Source organism: Osmerus eperlanus, chromosome 4 (assembly GCF_963692335.1).
Source record: "Osmerus eperlanus chromosome 4, fOsmEpe2.1, whole genome shotgun sequence".
Lineage (NCBI taxonomy): Eukaryota > Metazoa > Chordata > Actinopteri > Osmeriformes > Osmeridae > Osmerus > Osmerus eperlanus.
In genome coordinates, this window is record NC_085021.1 from 20,571,974 (window position 1) to 20,596,978 (window position 25,005).

General features: G+C 43.6%; 2 protein-coding genes across 4 annotated transcripts; one reads left to right on the forward strand and one right to left on the reverse strand.

The window, feature by feature from the left end:
* Nucleotides 1–878: 878 nt before the first annotated feature.
* On the forward strand, nucleotides 879–5,077 carry LOC134019356 (DNA damage-regulated autophagy modulator protein 2). The gene is made up of 8 exons (XM_062460182.1): nucleotides 879–1,073; nucleotides 1,320–1,480; nucleotides 1,824–1,891; nucleotides 2,316–2,458; nucleotides 2,821–2,998; nucleotides 3,356–3,438; nucleotides 3,527–3,619; nucleotides 4,517–5,077. Exons 2-8 carry the CDS (start codon nucleotides 1,350–1,352, stop codon nucleotides 4,637–4,639), a joined length of 819 nt encoding a protein of 272 aa, XP_062316166.1. The 5' UTR covers nucleotides 879–1,073; nucleotides 1,320–1,349; the 3' UTR covers nucleotides 4,640–5,077.
* An 84-nt stretch (nucleotides 5,078–5,161) lies between these two features.
* Nucleotides 5,162–20,620, reverse strand: dennd2da (DENN/MADD domain containing 2Da). 3 transcript variants are annotated; one of them, XM_062460173.1, is made up of 17 exons: nucleotides 20,359–20,620; nucleotides 17,179–17,257; nucleotides 16,878–16,949; nucleotides 16,569–16,688; nucleotides 13,745–13,792; nucleotides 13,325–13,426; nucleotides 10,355–10,527; nucleotides 9,500–9,612; nucleotides 9,317–9,386; nucleotides 9,106–9,183; nucleotides 8,386–8,529; nucleotides 7,288–7,436; nucleotides 6,876–7,047; nucleotides 6,730–6,780; nucleotides 6,339–6,420; nucleotides 5,793–6,038; nucleotides 5,162–5,584 (listed from the first exon to the last, which is right to left on the reverse strand). In XM_062460173.1, exons 2-17 carry the CDS (start codon nucleotides 17,240–17,242, stop codon nucleotides 5,508–5,510), a joined length of 1,761 nt encoding a protein of 586 aa, XP_062316157.1. In that variant the 5' UTR covers nucleotides 17,243–17,257; nucleotides 20,359–20,620; the 3' UTR covers nucleotides 5,162–5,507. The 3 variants fall into 3 exon arrangements, with proteins under 3 accessions (XP_062316157.1, XP_062316156.1, XP_062316158.1); XM_062460172.1 differs by having other exon boundaries at nucleotides 16,878–16,958; XM_062460174.1 differs by lacking the exons at nucleotides 16,569–16,688; nucleotides 16,878–16,949; nucleotides 17,179–17,257; nucleotides 20,359–20,620 and adding an exon at nucleotides 15,725–15,966.
* Nucleotides 20,621–25,005: the final 4,385 nt, after the last annotated feature.

Consider the following 25,005-nt stretch of genomic DNA (forward strand, 5'->3'; position numbering starts at 1 on the left):
GCAGGTGTTCTAGACCAGTGGTTCCCAACCCTGGTCCTCAGAGCCCACTTTCCTGCATGTTTTAGATGTTTCCCTGCTCCAACACACTTGATTCAAATGAATGGGTTGTTATCCAGCTCTGCAGAAGCCTGATTATGTCCATTCATTTGAATAAGGTGTGTTGGAGCAAGCGCTGGGCACTGAGGACCAGGGTTGGGGACCACTGTTCTAGACGGTTCTGCTTCAGACAAGGAGTGGCTTTATCACCCTGATCTGCTGCGCCGTCCATAGTCAAAATAACCCCTTTGTTTTGCCCCCCTCCACCCTACCCTACTGATTCACTGTAAACAAATGTTGTTCTTGCCCGTTCTTTCATGCCCTTTGTCCTCTGTTCGTGGTGACCATTTCCCCACTGGCCCTGTCTGTATTAACAAGGCTAAAACCAGTAAAAAATGTCGTCGCTCATAGACCCTGTGGTTCTAATGCACGTTAGTTATATGGATGTACCTCCAGCTGTCATGTGGTCCGAGCACATCCCATACCTAATAGCAGTTCATTACCATATCTCCTCAGACGTGGTCATTATAAGTTCTAAGAAGTGGAAAGTTTGCATCCTTGTCCTTCAGGTTTTAGTGTTGAATGAAGTTCAAATTTAAGTTTTTAATTTCATGTTTGATCAGTTGTAGCATTTCTGTAAAGAAAATAATTATTAATTTTGGAATAAACAAAAGCTTATGTAAAATAAAGATGGCTATATTTATGATAACAGATGCTTGGTTTCTTTGAGTGTTCTGTGAAGATCTGGTTCCTATGACTAATCCTCCAGATATGCATCACATTTCTTTCGTGTGTGTCCAAACGAAAGTGAAATCACGTTGAAAGAGTCAGCTGACTCTTGGCTGTGGGAGCAGGAGTCACAAGATCTCGGATTAAGAGAGTTGGGTTAAGTCTGAGGACATCGCCCAACTTCCTGGTCTACTATTGCAAGTTTTGATTTCCAGGAAGATCTACATCTCTTTGTGACTGCAGACTATTAGCTGAAGGGATGCCTGCTTCACTACCCTGGAAGGAGATTTGACTGTACTGGGCTCGCTGTAAGTGACATTTTCCTTAAGAGTGTGCAAACTGAATTCCCACGACACACAGAAGCTTTTCGAAACAACTAAACTGGTTTTGTATTGCCATCTATAAGAATTCGGCACACTGTGGTAAGTTAATCAGTAAGAGCCTGCTAACCCATGGTGTGTGCGTGTGTGTGTGTGTGTGTCTGTGTGTGTGTGTGTGTGTCTGTGTGTGTGTGTGTCTGTCTGTGTGTGTGTGTGTGTGTGTGTGTGCCCCAGGGAAGCTTCTGTTGTTCTGTCCCTGGCAGCATGTGGTGTTTCCAGAAGGGTGTGTGTGCCCTCCCGTCTATCCTGGTCGTCTGGTCGTCTGCCACCTTCATCATCAACTACGTGATAGCTGTTCTAATGGGTCATGTTGACCTGCTGGTGCCTTATATCAGGTACTGGACCTGACAATCTGTGTGTGCCACATTTTGACTAACATATTTATATACACAAACCTACAAATGATATATTGCAGGTCAGAAATGCATTGGTGCCACTGAAACAAGTGTAAGACCTAAGCAATGCTTTCGATCAATCGTTTGACTGGTTGTTCTGACAGCACTAGGTGTGCTGTGTTAACGAGTGGATAAAGGGACTGAGGTTAGCTCTCTTGAGTGTTAGTCAACATTTCCTGTCGATGATTCTACAGCGTCTTGTGGTTACATTGTGATTGATGATATGATTCAAAATTCTGTTTCTGTGGTGGTGGTGTGTGTGTGTGTGTGTGTGTGTATACAGTGACACCAGTGCTGATCCTCCTGAACGTTGTGTCTTCGGTTTCATGCTGAGCATCTCTTCCTTTTTAGGTAAGAACATCTAAACACCTCACAAGTACTGACACACATCATCCTCCATATTAGGTAACAGTTGTGGTGTACAGCTGTGAACGCACGGTTTACAAACATCTTGGACACAAGGCCAAGGCCAATTGTAATGACAGTGAGTAGAATGTACAATTATTTGTTCTATGGCCTGTTTTAACAGCACAGCTTTTATTGAGGTGTTGGAGAGAAAAGTTGTTGCTGTTGCCTAATTGTATCAATCCTGCCCATGGCAGACAAACATGCCCAGTCATGTTAGCCCACATTTTCTGCAATTACAGCTGCCAAAACAACTGACTGCGCATCCGTACAGTATCTGCGTACCCATAATATGAATTATATATGTCTGTACCTATGTACTGTATAATAGGTTTAAAAATACATAAAACTGAATGTTTCGTTCCTACAGGTGTAGCCACTGTTTACGTTCGGTACAAGCAGGTCCAGTCCCTGGCACTAGGGGGCGAACACAGTCTGCATCTCCTCAACTGTGCGGGCCTGGTCCTGGGCATCTTGAGCTGTCTGGGCATGTGTGTGGTGGCCAACTTCCAGGTACGTGACATCTAAAGGCAGGGAGAGAGTGAGTGGGGGAGACACACAGCAAAGCTCCAAGGGCTAGGGTTAGGATTAGGATTAGGGCTAGGGTTAGGATTAGGGCTAGGGCTAGGGTTAGGATTAGGGCTAGGGTTAGGGCTAGGGTTAGGGCTAGGGTTAGGGCCGGACTCCAACCAACTTCACTGCAGTCTTTTTTCCCCTCCCCCTAGCCGTAGTGCTATTTATACATCTAGATTGTTTTGTTGTGAGTTTTGGAGATATCGTCTGTAGACGCCTTCTGCTACTCAGCATGGCCCGTTAGGGTGGTGTGACAGATATGGGTTGAGAAACAGTGTATTTGTGACGTCCTTGCTCTGCAGAAGACCTCCATCATCTCGATGCACCTGGTTGGAGCTGGGCTGACCTTTTTCATGGGGGTGTTCTACATCCTGGTGCAGACAGGCATGTCCTATCGCATGCAGCCTCGCTTCCACGGCAGGGACATCCTGTGGGCCCGTACCGCCGTGGGGCTGTGGAGCCTGGCTAGCATCGTCACTGGTAGGAGACTGCAGCTGAGTCACACACACACACTTTCTCTTCTTCCATTTCCCCCTTATCTTTTCCTCCTCTTTTTCTCCAACTCTCCCATTCTCTTCCTCTATCTCCCTCTATCACCCTCCCTCTATCACCCTCTCTCTCTCTCTCTATCATCACAGAGCGCTCTTCTTCTCACTTTTGACCTCTGTTTAACTTCCTCTTGTGAGCACCCATGTCTAGCTCTGTCTCTCTTCCTGTCAGTGTCTCTTTCTTTCTCTCACTCACTCTCTCCCCCTTTCTCTCTCTCTCTCTCTCTCTCTCTCTCTCTCTCTCTCTCTCTCTCTCCCCCTATATAATCTCCCTCTCTCTCTCGCCCAGCGTTTGTGTCATCCGTTATCCTGTATGACGACCTGCCAGGGGTAGATGTGACCAGTAAACTACACTGGAGTCCTGGAGAAACCGTAAGTAACCAGACCCTGCTGTCTCTGTGGCATCACACTGTGAGGTTCTTGTTTTGGCTGTTGTCTGAATGAACCCCCCCTGTTGCAGGGCTACACGGCTCATATGGTCAGTGCTGTTGCGGAATGGTCTCTGGCCTTCTCCTTTATCAGTTTCTTCCTGACCTACATACGAGACTTCCAGGTAAGAGTCTACCCAGTGTTTCCCCAGAAACAGCTTTGGGAGGGGGGGAGGTTTGCAGCGGGGGGGGGGGGGGGGGGGGTAGACAGAAATGACATGCCGTCGTGTAAATAAGATAAATAACATAAAGCCATTTAGTTTGTTTAACAAGCTATAGACCTGTTTTATAGGAAAGGTAACCTTAAATGACTTATTTTGTGATCTGGCGCTATATAAAAGTTTTTTTTTTTTTTTACGTTATTGTGCATATTGCTTTGGATAATATCGTCTGCTACTTGGATTTATTTTTTTACAAATTCTATTATCCAAAGCAGTGTTCAAATGTATTGCGTGCAGCAGATAGGCAAGAAGCTTAGAAGTGCACAGTTCTGTTTCCTTCCAAGAGGAATGAAGCTGAGAATGAGATGGATTAAAGACACTTCATCTGTGGATAATCCGTGCAAGTCATTTTCCCAGCAAAAGGGAGATCAGAGGTCTGGTGGGATTGAGACCCGACGCTAATCCCAGCGTCCTGTGACCTGCGGTGACCTGCCACTGGGGACTGGTTTAGAGACACCAGGGTCGTTTATGGCTCAGTGGTTAGAGCATTTGACCCCAGATCCAAGAGTTCACAGGTTAAAGTCCTGTGTGCTGTATGTCTCTTTGGATAAAAGCGTGTGCTAAATGAATACATTTAGTCATTTAGCAGATGCCCTTATCCAGAGCGACTTACAGTAAGTACAGGGACATTCCCCCCGAGGCAAGTAGGGTGAAGTGCCTTGCCCAAGGACACAACTTCATTTGGCACGGCCAGGAATCAAACCGGCAACCTTCTGATTAATGGTCATTCCCTAACCGCTCAGCCACCTGAACCATCTGAATACATTTTACAATGACCCGTCTCTCCTACTTCTTTCTTAGAAAATTGAGTTTCAGGTGCAGGCTATCCTGCAGAGTAACCACCTGTACAACTACAACCACTACGACGGGAGGACACATGTTTACCACGGAGAGCACTCACCACTTCTTTCTGGTGGCCTCTGAACACGCCCCCTTGTGGCCAACTGACAAACGTCCATGCCTATCCGGATGATGACGTTACCAACTGTATTTTCTCACTACTTTTTTTTAAAGACTACTGTTACTACAAGTGGATAGACTTGATAGGTTGCCTCAACTGTACTTTCCCTCATGTTGTGTAACATCTGTGGTTTTGTGGAGAATGTGACAAGAGTAACGCCAGTAAAGAATGTTTAGGGTAATACTTGGAATACTGGAACATTGTTATATATGTATTGTTCATTTCTGTTATAATCTAGGGAATCAAAATACAGAAAACATGATAGGTCAGGTTTGATATGTACATTTTTGTTATGTGCAAGGCTTCTTTTTGATTTGTATTTTCTATGTGCTGACGCAAACCTCTTACTGTAGCACTTCAAGTATTGTACTTTTCTAAAAGTAAATGTAATATCTTTTTTTTATAAAATCAGTTTTCTTTGAGCTCATATGCACAGTGAACTGTTTTGTAATTTAATTAGACAAACTGAAAATCCGTACCGCAAGTACATGTTAAAAAAACTAAAACAAAACTAGGTTTTATTTGAAATGATTTCCTGCTACATCCTGTGGCAGGTTTAGATTTAGACCACAAAACAAAACAAACACAGCTCTCTAACTCACTCTCTCAACGACAATCTTCCTATAGTAGCAGCCAAATTTAAAATACCCACAAACCCCCGAAACACAATCTTGCACACTACACACACACATATATTTAAAAGAACAAAAACTATGCATTAAAATGTACTCAATATCTACAACAGTTAAATCTACATGTCACATATCAATATTTCCCTTATGTACAAACACACACACACGGTCCTCCTTACAGTGTACGTTCACAAGACAGTTAGTGTTTCTTTGTCTTTGTCTTTTTCTCCCGTTTCTTCTTTTCTTGGTATTCCACAATCTTCTTTTGAAATATTCCTGTGAAAAAGGACGCAGAAAAAGTCGTTAAGGAGATCTGGACCGTTTCAAACCAAAACAATCAAGACACGATCTCTACACAGGGTAGGTTTACGTTTACATGATTGAAAACAGTTGTGTGGGAAAAACAGTATCGTATCGCCTGACGGTTTGTGGGTGTACAACGGGCCACGTCGTTTGTAGAAAGTTCCAGAAAGCGCCTCCTCACCTTGCTGTGGTCCTGGCTGCTGAAGCTCCACTTCCTGGATGAAAAGGTCGAACATCTGCGTCTGGAGGAACTTCTTGACGAAGTGGCGCGTGGTCTTGGACTCGATGGCCTTGTAGAAGCTCCTCTTCTGGAAGACCCCAGTCTGGTCGCTGCCGTCGCGAGTCACATAGTGGGCGTAATGGCCGACAGTCTTGACGAAAAAAGGCAGGAAGGCTTCGGAGACCACCCGGTTCAGCTCCTCCACAGCTGAGGAGGAACGATCGCGGCAAGATACATTTAGTCATTTACCAGACATTTATCCAGAGCGACTTACAGTAAATACAGGGACATTCCCCCCGAGGCAAGTAGGGTGAAGTGCCTTGCCCAAGGACACAAGGACATTTGGCACAGCCGGGAACCGAACTGGCAACCTTCTGATTGGTAGCCCGATTCCCTAACCGCACAGCCATCTGACCCCCAGTTAGTGGTACCAGACACCAGTTAAATGTACCTTGTACGGTACATCATTAAATCGCTATATAGTAGTATGGTAAGCTATTGACTCACTGGCTTTTTCTTTTCTTTCTCTTAGTGCCTGTAGTATCTCTTCTTTGAGTTTAGGGGGCAGTATAGTCCTTTCGTCTCCATTCTAGAAAACAGCAGTGACGTGTTAACAACCAGTGACAGGAGATGCAACACTCAAGAAACAAGAAATAGAGATCTTAGAGTTGGAATAAAAGGGTATCGCGATAGGGAATGAGAGCATTGAATACTATACATTTACATAACATTTGCATTTATTCATTTAGCAGATGCGTTTATCCAAAGAGATACAAAAACTGCATCATATAGTCAACTAGAAGTAGAACTAGAAGTGCACAGCTCCAAAAGGTATTACAGTAGTTTTTTCCATTGAACCATCTGTGCTTCTTATGCAGGATGGGAAACCAGCACTTACTTCAGCAACAAATGTTTCCTTTTTGTCTTCAGACAGGTCCACCACTAGCAGCTATGGAAAAGAGAAAACAAATACCAAAAGGAGCAAAAATTAGTACTCCATCCACTCATATGACTACAACTCCCAAGATGCATTTGGGGACTCACGTCGCTTTGTTCCGTGACCAGGTCCAGGTGGCGTTTCTGGACGCCCAGCAGGTAAGGTGTGGGCGCCATGACAACATCGATGAGGATCTCTGGGACGATGGAGATGAAGGTGTGCTGCCAGGTGAAGGGGTAGAGAAGGGCCACCACGGCATGGATCACCTGGGACAGGGTGCTTAGGGGGGGGGAGAGGTCAGGGGTTAGAGGTCAGAAGTCAAGGGGAAAAGCCCCTAGTCACGGTCCAGGTGATGACATCAGCACCAGTGCTCTGGCTCACTTAAGGCCTTCAATCAGTGCAGGTACCAGCATGCATCTCATTTCTTTCAATGCTGGTGTGCTTTTTTTGGTAAATAATGATGTGAGAAACACTGTGTGTGTGTGCGTGCGTGTGTGCGTATGCGTGTTTGTGTCACACCTGAGTTCTTCGGAAATGAAGACGATGCGTCGCTCCAGGACTGCAGCGGCGAACACCACCAGCACCTCGTCATCCGTCAGGCAGCGGAGGAGCGTGGCGAAGTTGACGTGCTCCAGCAGCGAGTCCAGCGGCCGGGTCAGTTTGATGATCTGGTGGACGTGGAGTCATTAACGTCACCTCCTCCACTCAGACACAGGCACGCCCTCAATCTGTCAACACTAGCTATGTCACCACTGTTTGGTAAACATCCTTAACTGATAGCTAGATTCATTGCACGCATATCATTTACAGCTAGCATCTGCCGTGTTGCAGTCAGAAAGCCTGTCTTCGTTCTAGTCAGTTAGCCCTGGTTTGGGTTGCCTGGGCAGGCAGGGGCTGTGCTGAAAGCTGGAATGTTAGTTGGGATAGTTATTGGTGGGCTCTCCTCCACGGAGAAGTGTTGGGTAACGAAGGGCAGGTTAAGACATGGGGGCTGTCCACACCTGCACAGAACTGACACCGACACATTGAGATGGCAGCCGCCTCTACTCTTTCAGTAGTGTGTGTGTGTGTGTGTGTGTGTGTGTGTGTACACTACCACTTGAGAATGCGTGTGTAGAAAGGGGGTTAAACCAGTCCTACCAGCACGATCTTAAAGTTGTTTGGACAGCGTCCTTGATGCAAACACAGATGTGTACCAATTACTCAACGCTAAAGCCCACGCGTGCACACAAGAACAGAGATCCACATTCAGGCGATTATCTATCTTTACTGCAGGTTATCTCTTGAGCTCTCATAGAGAGCTCACTGTCTCACTGTCTATCCTTACCATCTGTGCAGGCTTCTTCCAGTCATTTTAAAAGTCTACTTGCTTTTCAGTTTGTTAGCATTTATCAATTTTGCAGAGTGGGGGTTCAGGCTTTGCATTACTCTTTACTTTGCTTTGTTTTTCATGCCTTGAAAATCAACTTTTTTTTGTCTTCTTCACTTGCCCTTCACGGCCACAGCTCAACATCTCGTCTGCTCCCCTATCATTGGTGGCCCCAGTCTGGGCCGAGGGGTCAGAGGGGGGGTCAGAGGGGGGGTCAGAGAGGGGTCAGAGGGGGGTCAGGGTCTTACCTCAGTGCCGGAGCCGGGGATGAAGCTCTTGATGTTGACCGTGTGACCGGGGGCAGGGAACGGAGCCTCTCTCAGGCTCTGCATGAACGGGTAGATCATGGCCCCCTTCGCCACCTGCCAGCGCTTCTCCACCTCATCGATGATCTGCACCACACACACACACACACACACACACAGGAGCGGACACACACACACGCACACATTGGTGGGCACACACACACACACAGGAGCGGACACACACACACACACAGGGGCGGACACACACACACACACAGGGGCGGGGACACACACACACACACAGGGGCAAGAGCAATCACCAACAGGTATGTGGATGTGGGACATAACTTAATCAAACTAACAAGGAAATGCACCGACTTGGCAGTTAGTGTGGCTTTTAAAAAAGGGAACTGGTTCTTTGAAGAAACAAGTGATTTAACAGCAGTCAGATGCAGTTCAAACTTAAGGGATTTTCAGAGATTGCGATAGGGATGTGAGTAGTGCACTGGTGGTGAAATCGTGAATAGCTGTGAAGCCGGCCAACATCAGCTTTAATCCCAATTTGGCTCGTTATGACCTTTTGAATCACAATGACTCATCGGAAATTCTAGGTAGGGATTTACTCAAGAGCTATGAAGAGCTGCTGGTATTCACTCGGTCGAAGGCTGCATGATAAGCATTGATTCCACGGATCTAAAGCTAATGACCTTTGACCTGAGTTACCTCAGAGAAGAGTCCAAAACAAGCCAGCTTGCTGATAATGCAGTAGGCTTCTGGAGGGCGAGCACCATTGCCATGTGGCTGAAAGAGAAACAGAGAGAGAGAGAAAGAAATAGAAGGGTGATAATAATAAAAGTTAGAAAATGTCTCTTTTACAAAAAGAATACTGTGTAGCATTACCTGACCAAAAAAAACTAACAAACTGAAATCTCACCAGTAATCTTCTACAGTATCCATTCCTCCTGCTTCCATCTATCTCGGTCAGGACGAAGGAGAACGTCTCACTGGGATGATAAACAACAGACAGTCTCAAACATCGTATACACAACTCGCGAGGAGGGGTTCTGCGCAGTGGAATGAATAACAGTTCTAGAAGGTGACGTCATCAGATTGGAACCTGTGGTATTCTGTTAGAGGAGCCCAGTTGATCCCCTCGGGGAAGCAGAAGAGAGTGATGGCTTTGAGAGTCTTCTCCTCCTCCTCCTTTTGAAACCTCACCATCCCATCCCTCTGAGAGGAAAACGGAGACACAGAATTAGACAGAGAAGAGCAATCAAACCAGACCACACGGCCATTGTAAAGCTGGGTGTCACCCTGCCCCCACCTCTCGTATGCTAAAATCTGTTGCTGGACGGAGTCTCTGCTTGATGGGTCTCGCACCTCATTGTGTAACTTGCTGTCACATTGCTAGTCGTATGTTAAGTAAGGTTCAAGAGTAGTCTGATTGATTGTTCTTGTGTATAAAGGGAATTGTGAAGCATTGTTCTGTGGATTCTTCATCTCCTGAGGGCTTCTCCTCAGCTCTGGCTTGTCCTACTCCTTCTCCTTCCTCACCTCTTGCTTTCTCTCTGATTTACAATAATCATGGCGATTATGTTACAGTCCTCTACACAGTCTATTCCTTAAAGTGCAATAGGTAACGATTTTAAATACTTTGATTATGAGAAAGAGAGAGCCCCCAATTTTTGTCTAAACATTCTTCCAGCTCGAGTTGGATTGACAGTGGTTTCACAAAATAAGCCAAGGAGGAAGGCCCATCTCACCGAAGGCGATTGGCTGCAAAAGGCAGGAACCTAAGTTTCTGGAAAGTAGCGGGTCGCTCCAAAAGTTTGAAAATTACATTCCACTGGAAATGAGCTGTCTGTGTTGCTTAACAACGCTCAGATGGCCTAGATTACGCAACTGTTCAACTGAAATGTTCATACGGGACAAACTAAGTTCTCTAACTTTTTCCAGACTTTGGCAGACTGACCTTGGGAAACTGGTAGGTGATCTGGGGTTCATAGACTCCCTGTTTGGACTTGTTGAGGGTGACCACCACCAGGTACTCGAAGAAGTACTGCCCGCTGACGTAGCGCTGCTCCCGGGCCTTCTGGTCCACAAGGGCCGGCTCTGCCTGCTCTGGAATGACCGACTCCTTCCCTTCTAAGACACCAGCATCAAAAGAGTGGTGCAAGTTAGTGCAGCTTATGGCCAAAGGACAAACAACAACAAAAACTGGGGAAATCCTTTATTCCCAGCAGCATAGCTCAGTGTTTCCCCTACCATTATATTAGGGGGGCGCCCCGCCCCCCCAACGCCCCCCCCCCCGAAAGGTCAAGTTAATGTATTTATTTATTTTTTATATATAGCACCAGATCACAAAATAAGTAATTTAAAGTTACCTTTCCTATAAAACAGGTCTATAGCTTGCTCTTTTATTAAACAAACTAAATGGCCTTATGTTATTTATCTTATTTACATGACGGCATGTCATTTCTGTCTCTACATGTCTCTACCATGTCCCCCTGCCCGCCGCACCCCCCCCCCCCCCCCTTATGAGTATCATAAGAGTAGTACAAGTTAGTACAGGCTCCAGGACAACATTTTTCATTTATACAATTTGGTTTTGTAATGTAGTCTAGTCGACTTGTTATGAAGAAATATCTGCCATGAAGCAGACAGTTTGCCATTTGTCTTTCCTTTGGACAGTCTGGAGAAGAACATCCAGATAAGTCATCACAATTTGGTTAGATGCAGTTATGTCAGTTTGGCTAGATTCAGGCAAGTCAGTTTGTCTAGATCCAGCACATTAATTCCAGTCTTCCCACTACCTACAATGGGTGTAGACTTATAACTGGAACATCACGCTCAACATATACAACAAAGTGATACTAAAATGAGGAAGGATCGGCACACCACCCTGTTCAATCTCTCTTCTCTCTTCATTCTTCTATAACTATGGCAGGTACCAGTTTCTGTAAAAAATGTATTGCTCATGGCCCTGGACTCAGATCTAAGAATGTTTTCACAAGACGACAGTTCATCAAATTCAACTGAGGTGTTCAAACTTGCAAATCTTTAAATCATCTTCTGAACATACAATAACTCCATACTTGGCTATAACCAATTCCCTGAGACATTGCATAATAAAAAATCTACAGTAGCTCTGGCCATATAAGGCTTGATGACCACTTCTGAAGCTACAATTAGTCTTTCCAAATAATACAATTCCAAGAACCAAAGGAGTAGTGTAAACCAATACAAAAAACAACATTCAAATGGCACGACTATGCTGAAAGGGTAAATCAATCGATATTTTGGGCTGAATAGTATGAGCGTAGATCGTATGATATATCTAAGGCCCTGTTCACACCTGGCATTAACAGGTGTCTCGGGTGAACCGATCATGTGACAAGCAGACCCATCTAAGTACAGGTGTGAATGCGTCTGATCGCTCAGATCACATCCGCCGGTTATTAACAACAAAACATCTGACCTTTGTACACGGAAACGACGTCCATGTTTATTCGCATATAAAGGTGAGCCGGGAGATCCTATCACAACCGGTCACTCGAGGCGTATGTTTGAGAGGTATTCTGACACCTGTGTGAACTGATACTGACGTATTTAGAGCTGTCCGCTTGTGATTGGATCACCCGGTACATGGTAAAGCCCAGAGAGAACCCAACGGCGTAAAAGACAGCCAAACTTCACCCAACTTTGACTCGTTTCCTTAAGGTAAACAAGAGATTCAGGTAGAGTGTAACAGAGGATACGGAGGCCCCTGCCAACTGGGCTAGGGGACCCTAAGGCAACGAGAGTGCAAACAACACTGGAAAACAAACACTTCCTTAAGGTTTAATAGAAAAGTTACGAGTCTCTCCTTTCTTTTCCTGCTCCTTTGAAACAGTAGTAGGATGTTGTCCAGACAGGTTCCTTCGACTCGACACACTCAGTTGCTGTCTCACTGTCCCCCTCTAGCTCTGTTTCGTGTCCTCCTTTCTCCCCCCTTCCCCCCTCCGGCACACAAACACCCACACAAAGAGACAATTCTGTGAGTCACCCTTCTGTAACAGGTTTGGCTCCAACTGTGTTTGCCATGGTAACAGTCACTTTGTGAGGCAGAACTACCCGTAACACTTTACATTTACCTCACAACAATCTGTTGCACAGCTGGACATACTTAACCCTTGTGTTATCTTCGGGTCGTTCTGACCCATCAGTCATTGTGACCCACCGTCGTATTGCGACAACTTTACCGCATACAAAAACGAAGTGAAGCATTTTCTTTTAACCGTTGGGCTGTCTCAGACCCCCCACATTGCGAAGGTTAAAAGAAAATTATTTTTATTTGTTTTTGTATTGGGTAAAATTGGGTAAACACAACGATGGTTCGTTATGAACCTTTGGGTCATGTGACCCGAAGGCAGCACGAGGGTTAAAAGACTTGGTGATTAAGCTCACTGGAGTGGTGATGTCAAAACACATTTGTCCACCGCAACTTAACGGGCAATATTTGAAAAAACTTAAGTCATTCACAAGATAACATCTGTGAACTCTTTCTACATTAAATAAGTGCATGGCACTAATCATTTTTCTAATCATCTTGAGAGGTGTTTAGTGCACTTAACAGGTCTACATTTTAGTTTACATTTACATTTAGTCATTTAGCAGACACTCTAATCCAGAGCGACTTACAGTAAGTACAGGGAAATTCCCCCAAAGCAAGTAGGTAGGGTGAAGTACTTCGCCCAAGGACACAACGTCATTTGCACGTTGTGTCGAACCGGCAACCTTCTGACTAATGGCCCGATTCCCTAACCGCTCAGCCATCTGACCCCAGTTATGACGTGCCGCTCTGCTGAGCCCGAAAGCAAAACAAATGAATCCGGAAGTCTTGCTTATAAATCAGTAATGTACTAAGCTGAGGTAACATGGAAGTGTCGGAGTCTCAACTCACGGTCTCTGGCGAGCTTCCGTCTGCGGAAGGAGGACCACATAGCGCTGATCCTCTTGAGCCGGCCTCCTCCACCATCGTCATCCTCAGTGGGCTTGGGTGGGCCTGTGGGTCAATTTCAGTTTCATTATTATTATTATTATTCCAGACTTTAAAACAACAAGATATAAAAGAAAACTGTTTGAACCTAGAGGGATGTAAACAATGTACAGTATTGAACTAATATTCAATAAACTCATATAGAAATGTACGTGTAGGTGGGGGGGTGTTGAAAAACAAGCCGTGTCAAACTATTTGTGTACCTGTACTTTGACCATACTCTGACTCAATCAAGCAGTGCTTATAAAAGGGTCTCCAAACAAGATATAAGCCAGGTCAATAAAAACCCCACCCCCTTACAGGGCCTCCAACTCCCCAACTCACACTCTGTTCCGTTGACCTCTTTTGTGACGGTCCGTTGGGGCTGCTCACCTGCACAACAGAGAAGACGTTAGAGTTAGGACACAAAAACAAAACACTTATACAACACGTTTCTCACAGATGATTTGTGTAGACTTCGGACAACGCGGCCTGGGTGTTTGAACATCCACGCCAGGTATTCAGAGCTGCCGTTACGTGTTTACTGAAGATGAGGAAAATGTAATGTTGGAAGTCAACTTTTAGAGCAACGTATTCCAGTGGTCACTCTCTGAACGGGTTAACCAGGTGAACAAACACTTGAGTTTCACTTGTATGGGTTCACTCATCAATGTTGTCAAGGCCCAAGGTCGCTGGTGCACACTTCAGCTTTGTACGTTTGTAAAGCGTGTTAGATATGGTATTTGATCTTGTCAGCTACTATATTCCTGAAACATTTCTCAACCTTCTGTTAGGAACTAAATAAAGGAGGGAAAAGAAATAGGACTTATCAGTTTAATCTCTATATCCCCTACAGGCAAGACAAATTACATTAAAAGACATTAAAGTCCCTATCAACTCACTTACATTACATTTACATTCATTTAGCAGACGCTCTTATCCAAAGCGGCTTACAGTAAGTACAGGGACATTCCCTCAAGGCAAGTAGGGTGAAGTGCCTTGCCCAAGGACACAAAGTCATTTTGCACAGCCAGGAATCGAACTGGCAACCTTCAGATTACTAGCCCGATTTCCTAACCGCTCAGCCACCTGACTCACTTCTCTACAATGTGTGAACACTTGTATTGGTATGTATGTAATTGTCACTCACACTCCAGGAACATTGTATGCCTTTATTATGGATATCTCTCCCACTTAGTTCTGCCTTCAGTCAGAGAAGGTGAGAGATACCTTTTCAACAAGGACGCTTCCTATTTACATTGAGGACCACACCACCACCGGCATGGCATTCCACTTTAATTCATGACCAAGTCTTGCCTATACACACTGCTTTAATGTTCACTGTAATTCTGTTTGGTTCTAACATACTGTTGGGAGTGCTGCATACCCTGAGGCTATATAACATGTTACAACAACATCCTTGCCTGGGAGCCAGCAAGGCTATGAACCCGATCCTAGGAGGGATGGCCTTCATTCGTTTTACTCTCACTCTATTTTACAGTTTCTTGTGGCAGAAAATACCCTTAAAAAATGATTTTACTACCTCTAATCTGAACCTTGGCTGTGAGTCATTGTTATGAGCTAAAACGATGTTCGATGTTTCATATTTTTTTGTCTCCGGAATGAACAGAATAGATTCAGTAGTCCCTAATTCATTTCTTTCAGCAGACACATTCCAGCCCCTAATATGTGCAGCCAGCTGTTAAAGGATTCAAACAGGTCTCCTGTAACGCCATGAAAGAGCCAGCCAGCTGCGATTCATTTGAAAGGTGCAATGGCCTTATAAAAGGTTGCGGGGTTGTGACATGGCTGATTCAAGGTATTTCATTAGGACTTTTTTTTTACGGCAAAGGTTAGAATCTTTTGTGGGGCCCTCAACAACTGAACAGAAAACATGTTCATTGAAACCATGTGTTTTGACGCTACGTTTTTATTGTAAAAATGTGTACATTAGCAAATATTTGTGCTGTGCTAATAGTACACCTGCCCCCAACTGCCCCCAACGACCACAACGTCATCGATAATAACCTACATTGAATCACTAGAAAGTCTAAGGTACGAAGTTCACATAGTCCATCCTTAAAATGGTCATTTGCGCATCACCACTCATCATAGCATGACATAGGCAACAGTAAATGCTCTAAAGTTACGCCATCGGAGGAAGAGTTTTCCCATGACAGATATAAAAAAAACTTTTAAACAAAATGATCGACCGGAAATGAGAGCGAAATATTTGCTACATGAGTTCAGTCAGTAAAAACAATCCGCATGGTCTTCGCTCAGGCTGATAATAGACAAAACGCAAGTAAAAATCTTAATACTCACTCCATCTGTGCATCAAGCGAATTCCATGTTTTTTTCGAACCCTTCTCGTCACCTCTCCACTCATAGCTCCGAACTTCCCAAACTCAAAATGTTATCCTGTCCGTTGTTTTTTTTAATCCCCAAAAAACTTGGATGTCGACCCCATTCTTGTTGTTGATGTTAATACGAACGGGACTCGACTGCATGCTGAGGCTCAGACCGTCACACAACTGATTAGAGGGGTTGAGTGCGCTGACTGTGCATGCGCGCGCGCCCACCGGTTGAACGATCGTTCATTTATGGTCCTCTTGTACGTCCATTTACAAGGCAAACCCGTAAAATTCCTATTGATAATTTATTTATTATCTACATGATTTGTTAATCCTGTCTACTCACATAAAAAATAAATAAATAATGCAATCATTCCAGTCCACATTAACTTTGGGAGACTTATATATGGGGCAAAAATACATAACTTGTCCTATGTCCTAAAATAAATGTGGTTTGAGATTAACGTCTCACATCACGTCTTCAGAATTGGGGAATAAACATTAGATCTAAATGTATGCAGCCTGTCACAACAGCCGCTCTGAAACTGAAGCGCCACCCAATGAGGCAGAAATAACTGAGCTAAAAGCAATAGGCCTAGCTGTAAATCCACGTTTGATAAGACCCACACGTGTACCCATGTTATCGTTACTAGGCATGGCACACCTGTACTCCACCCTTCACTCCACAGGGATCTGTTTAACTAGACACACATCGGTTGCAGTAAATATCGTTCAATGATTAATAAGGTCAATATTACAACTGTAAATCATTGTGTAAATTATTGCGCCATTTGTCAGTTAATGGGTTGTTTTACCGTTTAACTTCCCTGTTGGTCTCAGCTGGACCAGACGAGCGGGTCCGCCAGAGGCTCCAGAGGGGTCGGCACTTGTCACTGCAACAACAGCCTCCACCTCATTCACTTCTGGTAGGCTTTCTATAAGAAGTAGGAGGAGAAGAAGAATGAGGAGGAGAAGAAGGCAAATATATGGAAATGGAAAAACCGAAGAATGAAAGAAGGATCGGAATCAGCAGCAGAATTGGCCTAAAAGGTTATGTTTTGGTTTAGTTTAGTTAACAGTGGGTTAAAAATTGAGTGAGGTGTTTTTGAGTGATATACACCAACCTTTTCTTGAGGTCTCTCGGACTGATGAGTAGAATCTAGGCCCCCTCTGTCTAAATCCTGTGTCCTTGTCATCTGATTTACCTCAGGTAAAGATTTAACACAAACTTAGAAATCTCCAAACAGAACTCTCATACACTGTAGCCTACACTTCTGGCTTTAGGTTCATAGCTTTTTAGAATCTCATCTTGGGTAGTTTGATGTGCTAAGATGTTTTCTAGGTGTGAAATGTATCTCAATGAACAAATATTGAGATACATTTGCGTATGTGTGACCACCTCATACAGGAAGTTCACATACTCACTTTTAATACGGAGAGAGGAGAAGCTGAAACTTCTCCCATTGAACAAGGAGCGCTCCCTATCCATCCTTACTTCCTTAGTCTGGAAGAGAGATATGTAGCATTTTAAAGGGGAATAACATCTGGAATAAATTACAGATTAAAATGTGTTTCAAATGTATGCTTTAAACAGTGTTTCCAATCCTGTTTTTCACCAAGGTGTAGAGAGGCTGCTGTTCCATACTTGTTCACTATAGACTATAGTATCCTTTCTTTACATCTATGGCAGTAATTGTTAGCTTGGTCTTTTCGTAGACTTTAAAGTCTTTATTTAAATTGTGGGCACACCCTCCATTCAGTCACCAATGAAAAAGAGGCCAAACAACCATATTTCTTTTGTTATGATCACATCATTCTTCAACATGACATCCTTTTGAAGATTAAATCAGTCCGGAAACCAGTCTTGTTCATGTGGACACCTGTTCCACACCAATTATCAGTTGCTCACATTTGTTAAACGTGCCTGAAGTTGGTACCTAATTACAAGTTCTCTCTAATCCTCCCTTTTAAACCAAGTCTGTGCTTCAAAGGAACCCATGTAAAAGATTCGTCCCTGTTTCATCCTCCAGTAGCCCCTGTCCCATGTCTCCGAGTCCACATTCCCTATTGTATGAGATCCACAGTCCTGCATGTACAGTATGTGAGCCCATCACCACAGTCTCGGATGGGAATCCAGGGAGCCTATTTATAGTTCAGCGAAATGACAGGACATGGGGCCTGCCCCGTGGGAAATCTCACCAGCAGTAGGAGCACTCACAGAGTCAGGATGGGAGAGGAACGTTGTTTTGAATGTTGTGGGAGCGTTCTGGGAGCTCTGTGTGGCTGTGGTGAGTGAGGGGGAATGGAGGGAGGCAGAGTCGTGGTTTGGGTTGCCCCCATCTGTGGAACTCCTGTGTGCTACTGTCATTCTCCCTGACCAGCATGTCCTTATGTCAGCTGTTTTACCAGGGTGTCTCTCAGGACATGGAAATGCTAACTGACTGGTGACTGAAAGGGATGTCAGACGTCATGTCACAGTGTCAAATAAAATACTGCAGTCACACAGTTGTAAATACTGACATTCCTGCATTAAGATAGAGATGTATAAACAACATAACACACAGTTATACTGTATGTAAACATGTATACGCATAATTATATATATATACACACATGTTCTTGATGCTTTACATAACTGGAATGCACACCTAGTGTGGGGTCTAGATTCCGTCTGTGCAGATCCCCAAGGACCCTGTTCTGCGCACTGTGACTGTGTGACTGAGCATGCCCATTGCCCCAGAGCAAACACTGGGGGAGTATTTTAGACCTCTGGGAACCTTAAAGCTGCATGTGCCGTGTGTGTCTGTGTCTGTGTGTGCACGTCTGTGTATTTGTTTGTGAGTGTGTGTGTGTGTGGTTCTGTGTCAGTTGTGGGCTCGTACAAAGTTCTCTGAAGACTGAGTCTCATCGATACTCGTTGTGTTTACAAGGCAACCCAATAAGATTTGCGTTCTTAGGAAATTGGGGTCATTCTAGGGCAATTAAATAGATATTATTATAAACCTTCCAGTCAATTATTTTCAGATAATGAATTCATTTCAGAAGAATTATGGGATTGGACAATTGATTGGACATTGGCTGACTTTCAACAGAAATCGTTTTCATTTAATACGTAATAACGTGCTTGTATTTGCTTTGCTTGTCCAGGTCCTGTAAAATATACAATGTTTTTACCTCAAGCATCTTGCCTGAGAAGGTAATATCTCCAAATATTTACACTACCAAATACCAGTAGCAGTTTGGGCTAGTATTGTTGATTTCCTACTTTGCTTTCTACATTCACTATTTAAATGTCGCTTTAAATAAAAGGGTAAATGACTCAAATATAATGCAAAATAAATCAAATATAATGTATGTGCATCGTCAGTTTGACTACACCATGTGAGATGACTAAGAGGGGAACTAGCGCCTCTAGTCAGGTATGGTGTCTTGTTGATGTGACAAGCCTGAACCATTCCTCACACCCACATCACTGGCATGATAACACGTTATTAGCTGAAATGGTGTCCACGCGTAGAAACCCGCTGTCTTGATGTTCACCCTCTTAGTCATGTTCTCTTTCATTTTCAAATGAGATCATTTCCCTGAAGATTAGGTGAAGTGAAAGGCTTGTGTAAACAAATCCAGTTTACAACTGCTGTACTTCCACTCACCGTACGTTACATTTACATTTAGTCATTTAGCAGACGCTCTTATCCAGAGCGACTTACAGTATGTACAGGGACATTCCCCCGAGGCAAGTAGGGTGAAGTGCCTTGCCCAAGGACACAATGTAATGTTGCATGACCAGGAATCGAACCGGCAACCTTCTGATTCATAGCCCGATTCCCTTACCACTCAGCCATCTGACGTTATGAAGTTACAAAAAACTAATGACGAATTAAACATAAACTCCTAAAAGTAACACGCCAGACCACCAAAGACCAACTTTACATGCAGGCCTAATACAGTTGAAACACAGGCCTGTCTACACCTTTACAGTAGGCTCTAGGTGTTCCTTGCAGGGCAAAGTGTAGCAATAACCAGTGGAGGGCTCTGAAACACAATGTACGCCTTCTGTCCCAACTACTTTAACTACAGCCTCAAATGTCTAATAAAAATGATTATGGGTCAACTATGAATGTGTCTCTTCCTACATGTGTTCCCTGCATACATTTAACTTATACGTAAAAAGTTGTTTCTCTCCCCCACAACTGAAAAAGGAAGTAGGTAAAATTGTGGTTGTGCTATTTCCACCATCTGCAAGAAGTAAAAAATAAAATGCTTTTTTCTTGTCATGTGATGTTTATTGACAGAAAATAGTGAGATGACAGAGAGAGAAAGAAAGAGTAATTTGAAAGTGTGAGTCTTAAGCAAGATCTCATTTGCTCATTTGTTTTATGTTTTGAGGTGTTTTGATACCTCATTACAACACTACAGTTTAAGTTTCTGGTTGCTCTCACTGTTCACAGTTCATATTTTCACTCATTCTTTAAGAATTTAACATAAATATGTATTTGTCAAGGTTCCTTTGTGTTGAATTGAATTTGTAATGTGAGCTTGGAAAACAAACAGGCCGATGCCTGCCTATGCCTACACAATTCAAACAAATTAATCTTGTCTTACCTTGGCTTGGTAATCGCTAGGTTGTCAGACGTGAGCACTATGTGGATTCGCTGTGACCTTGGCAACGTAAACCTGTAGGCTGAAGTACCAGTCCAGGTCTCCTCTGACAGAACTGAACACCAATATCACATTGATCTTTATACATGGACGTTTTATGTCAAGTTCAACTCTCCTAACCTCTCTCTCTTCTTCTTTTCCTCTCCTAGATGTCACCCTTCCCAGCCTGCCATGTAACTGTCATGTATTTATTGTGTCAAGCCGGTCCAGCAGCTTGAATGAGGAAGTACGAGTACTGAAGTGTGCAGAGCACTCCTTAATGAGAACAGCAGTGGACTTTGCTCTTTAGATATGTGCTTTCCTTTTCTGAAACTGGTTCATACTTCTGACACAAATGACTGCAAGTCATGTGTGTGTGTTTCACACTTGTCTTCAGAACTTTACTTCCTGTCATCATCGCTTTCCCTGTTAACTGTAATTCGCAGCAACAGGGTAACAATGCCGCCTGTCATGTTTCCTGATACATCAATGCCATTTGAAGGTTGCCGTGGCTTCTGGGAAACTGTGTTCTACATTGTATGAAACTGGGAAACTGTGTTCTACATTGTATGATAAGACTATTACGTTTTACTTTTACGTTTTGTTATCTTTTCATGATAATTTTTGTGACCTGCTGAATAGCTAACTGATAAGTTGACCTTAGTGTTAAGTGTGGTACTCTGGGTCTATATAGGCCAGTGGTGAGCCATGGGTGGAGGCTTTTAGACCAAAAGTTTTACAAACTGAACCATGCTTTTTGCAGTTTGAAGGTTGTGATCATCTATGCTCTGGCCTTTTAACCCAATCAACGCCAAATTCAAACATGCACACACGCTCAGCTACGACAATGCATGTGAGCTCAGTTAACTGCTTTTCTTAGATTTTGTAGATCAGAGATGTTTAATTGTGGAACTACAATGAATAACTTTTAAATATTTTATTGTGTAATTCAGATGGAAATCAGGGACAAATGTGGACGAGTGTATTTCTGGTTTTGAAACTTGATTACATTGTGAATGAACCGTACACAGTTCACATTGTATGAGAAGGTCGTTCATGGATGCTTTACCTAAAGGAAGACTATAAGCAAAAGAGCGCCATCGAGTGGAAACTTATGGCACTGACGGTGTTGTGGCACAGACGTGACACAGACAGTCTCACAGACCAGTCTAAATCAAGAATGTTGCATTTGTGGTTTTTAACTGACATCTTAGTGAGCCAGCCCATTCCCTCCATTCCAGTTCACTCTTTGGCATTATTGCTTTGTCTAAGTCAACTAAATTGTTAGTTTACGTAAAAATGTCCCTCTTCTTTAGCATGTTGGTGGGGTGAAATTGCACCAATTGGACTCACATTCAGCAACTTTTCTGTACTTGACATCATTACTGATACCCACACATAAATAGACCGTAAACCAGTTTGATAATTGCTCAAACAGACTCTTCTTTCAAGAAAAGCTCAATCCTAAATGCAGTTTGCATAATTTCAGTAACAGAGAGAAAAACAAAATAAGTTATCTGTGTCATGAAAGCACATTCACACAGACATACGCATTTGTACAACTCCAATTAGAGTTTGGCTCAATCTGCCAATCATTCTGTCCTTTATTGATATGTATCCTATGACAACAGAGATAATAGTCACTGTGTGTTCTTAAAGGCTCTTTGACTCCAGATTTCTGGGTAATGAACATCTAATCAAAAGATCCAGTGAGTGTTTTGTCACGTCTCTGAAACCAGACCATACAATGTAAGCTTGTGCAAAACAAACAAATGAGGGTCAGACAGACAAACCGACCGACAGACTGACAGACAGACAGACAGACAAACCGACAGACTGACAGACAGACAAACCGACAGACTGACAGACAGACAGACAGACAGACCGACTGACTGTGACTGACAGGCAGGTAGTCAGGAGGGTGAGCAAACAGATAGACAGACAGAAGCATGTCTCAAGATAAGAGGGATAAGAGGACAACCAGCGAACAACCCCCACTGTGAGTTCCTGGTCTGTACACTCAGGACTCACTGACAACATACTGGAGGCATGTGGGGATTGAGCTCAGTGGTTAAGCATTTTCACTTCAGGTCAAGAGGTCACAGATTGAATTCCACCTTGTACATTGCTTTGGATTAAAGTGTTAGATAAATTAATACATTGTTGTTGCATAATTATGTCATGAAGAAACACCAAGACCCAGGGATATGTGAATATAGTCCTCTTTTAGGATTTACCTCTGGTGACAGATTATAGATTAGGATGAGGGGGATGAATGGAATAACCTGGACAAAGGAAGTTATAGTAGTTTTAGTAGTTTTAGGACTACACAGCTGCCAATGTTTATGGAATGACCAGGTCTTCCCACTGCCTTGACTCGGTTGGACAGCTGTTGACAAGGACTTCCTCTCCAACAACACACTACACAGTTGTGTGTCAGACTAGACAGGGAGTGGTGGACCACACAACAGTCCCCATGAGAGCAACTCAACAGATATTAGGACCTAGCAGGTGGGCCTCAGTTAACTATCACAGTGTTTACATTCACACAAACCCACCATCTCAGTTCTTGTTTGTTGTGCCACAGTATTACTGAAGGGCTCATGGTCAAATACCCAGGTGTCATGGTTACGGGGATTTTTGAACTGTGTGTGTCTCTGTTGACCAGGGCACCAGGATCACTGTTTGACTCCACACGATCACTGTGTTGAGAAACAATCATGGACTGACTCTAAATACTGACTCTAACGCTCACTTGGATGCTAGATGTTAAGGAATATCATAATAACAGTGAGAGAAATAATAAAAACATTTATATAAACCTGATGAATAAAAAAACAACACATTAAAATGAATGCAATCGCATTTACACGAATGTAGAAGCACACACACACACACACACACACAGGCAGGCTCCATGGCCACTGGGCTTGTGTGTGAGTGCACCTGCGCTCCAACAAGGTTGATAACTGAGGTTTGTTGCAGTGAAGGGAGAGAGACTGGAGAGCCCATCAGCCTTGAGAGATAGCATTCAGACTCCAGCTTCTGCACCGGTGGAGTATCATGTTGATTCTGTGTCATGTGACCCTATCACCGGGGTTACAGGTCTGATTCACTCCTGCTTCACCTCTCTGGTTCTGACCTTAAAAAGTTCCTTTCGAACATTTTTACGTTTTTAAAGAGTTAATTCAGTTAGCCGATGGTGGGGACTTACTTTGCCAGACACACTGAGTGCAAGATCTTTGTCTCAGGCCCTGATTTTGCAGATGCATTGCAGTAGTGGTTTTAATTAGTCTGTTGCACTATATTTAACTCATGCAACGTGTGAGTGTTTACAGGGTTACTTTGCCTGGCAAGAAACGCCTGTAAGGGCTCATAATGCATGATTTGCTGAGCCAGGAAAATGTTCTTGAGCACCCACATCTGTGCAAAGGGTCAAAGACTGCGAATTACTTAGTAGCCACCCAACTCCATCCGTGACACTGCACATTTTTTTCTTCTTCTATCTTTTCCCTCGTCTTCCCCTGAGAAGGGATTTCTTCTTTTTTTTACAGTGAGGATCAAACATAAGCAAGGCCGTTATCAGAGAAAGAGGCTGCACTGGACCGAGGGAGTAAATGGTGCAATCTGGGCTTGTGACGCAGACCAGCACAGAGATACAGGCTCTCAACTTAGGGGCTTATCAGGGGCCCGAGGCAGCCGTTACTGTGTTGCAGAATTAAAAAGCCCAGACCCATCTTTGTTAGCAGGAAAACCCCACCGCTCAAAGTGTCTTGTTGTGTATCAAACTGTCTGGTTTGGACTGGCTTGCACCTGTGGTGATGTCGCTGGTGGCCAGAACTGAGGAGTGTCAAACAGATGTGATTTAGAACATACATTTTTTTTCATATTCTGTAGGTTTGGCTTTCGGTGTGTATGTTGAAAATGTCACTAAACAAACAAAAAAGTATGTTTCGATGGTAAACCTGCACTGTTATACTTTCTGCAGGACAGAATTGGTGCAGATAAAGATGATTTCATGGGCTGATATAATAAAATCTTTTTTTTTTACTCCCAGCAGAGCATCAAATATGTTTTTTATGATGTTGTTTGTTTTCCACAAACATAGCTGAATGGAATGTCTTTGCAGCACCTGCAGTTCTGAGGTAAATCAGGTATTTAGAAGACACTTTTATTACCATCTCTTTTATCCTTTTAAGGTGCATAGAGAATGGTCTGCCATGCCACTGCTGCCCTCCAGCACAGACTATATTACATACAATCCTTTCAATATCCTGAAGAAAAACCATTGTGCTTGGTGGGACCATATCTTGGAAGGGCTGTAAATGCGTGAAGGCTCATTTTTTTCTTGCACTTTTTGTACAATGGGACCCAAACTGGATTTTAACTGGAAGCTGAACCACAAATACAAGAAGTGGAAAAATGATATTGGGTAATGCAATCAAAAAACAACTGTGAACATTGTCAGCAGAACTTTGTGTTTGTGTGTGTGTGCGTGTGTGCTTATGGCCCAACATCAGAGCCCCATTGTTCTCTCAGGGTTGCAATTTAAATATTTATCTAAATAAAGTTATTCTCTGTGGGGTAACACAAAATACAGAGTTGTATTTG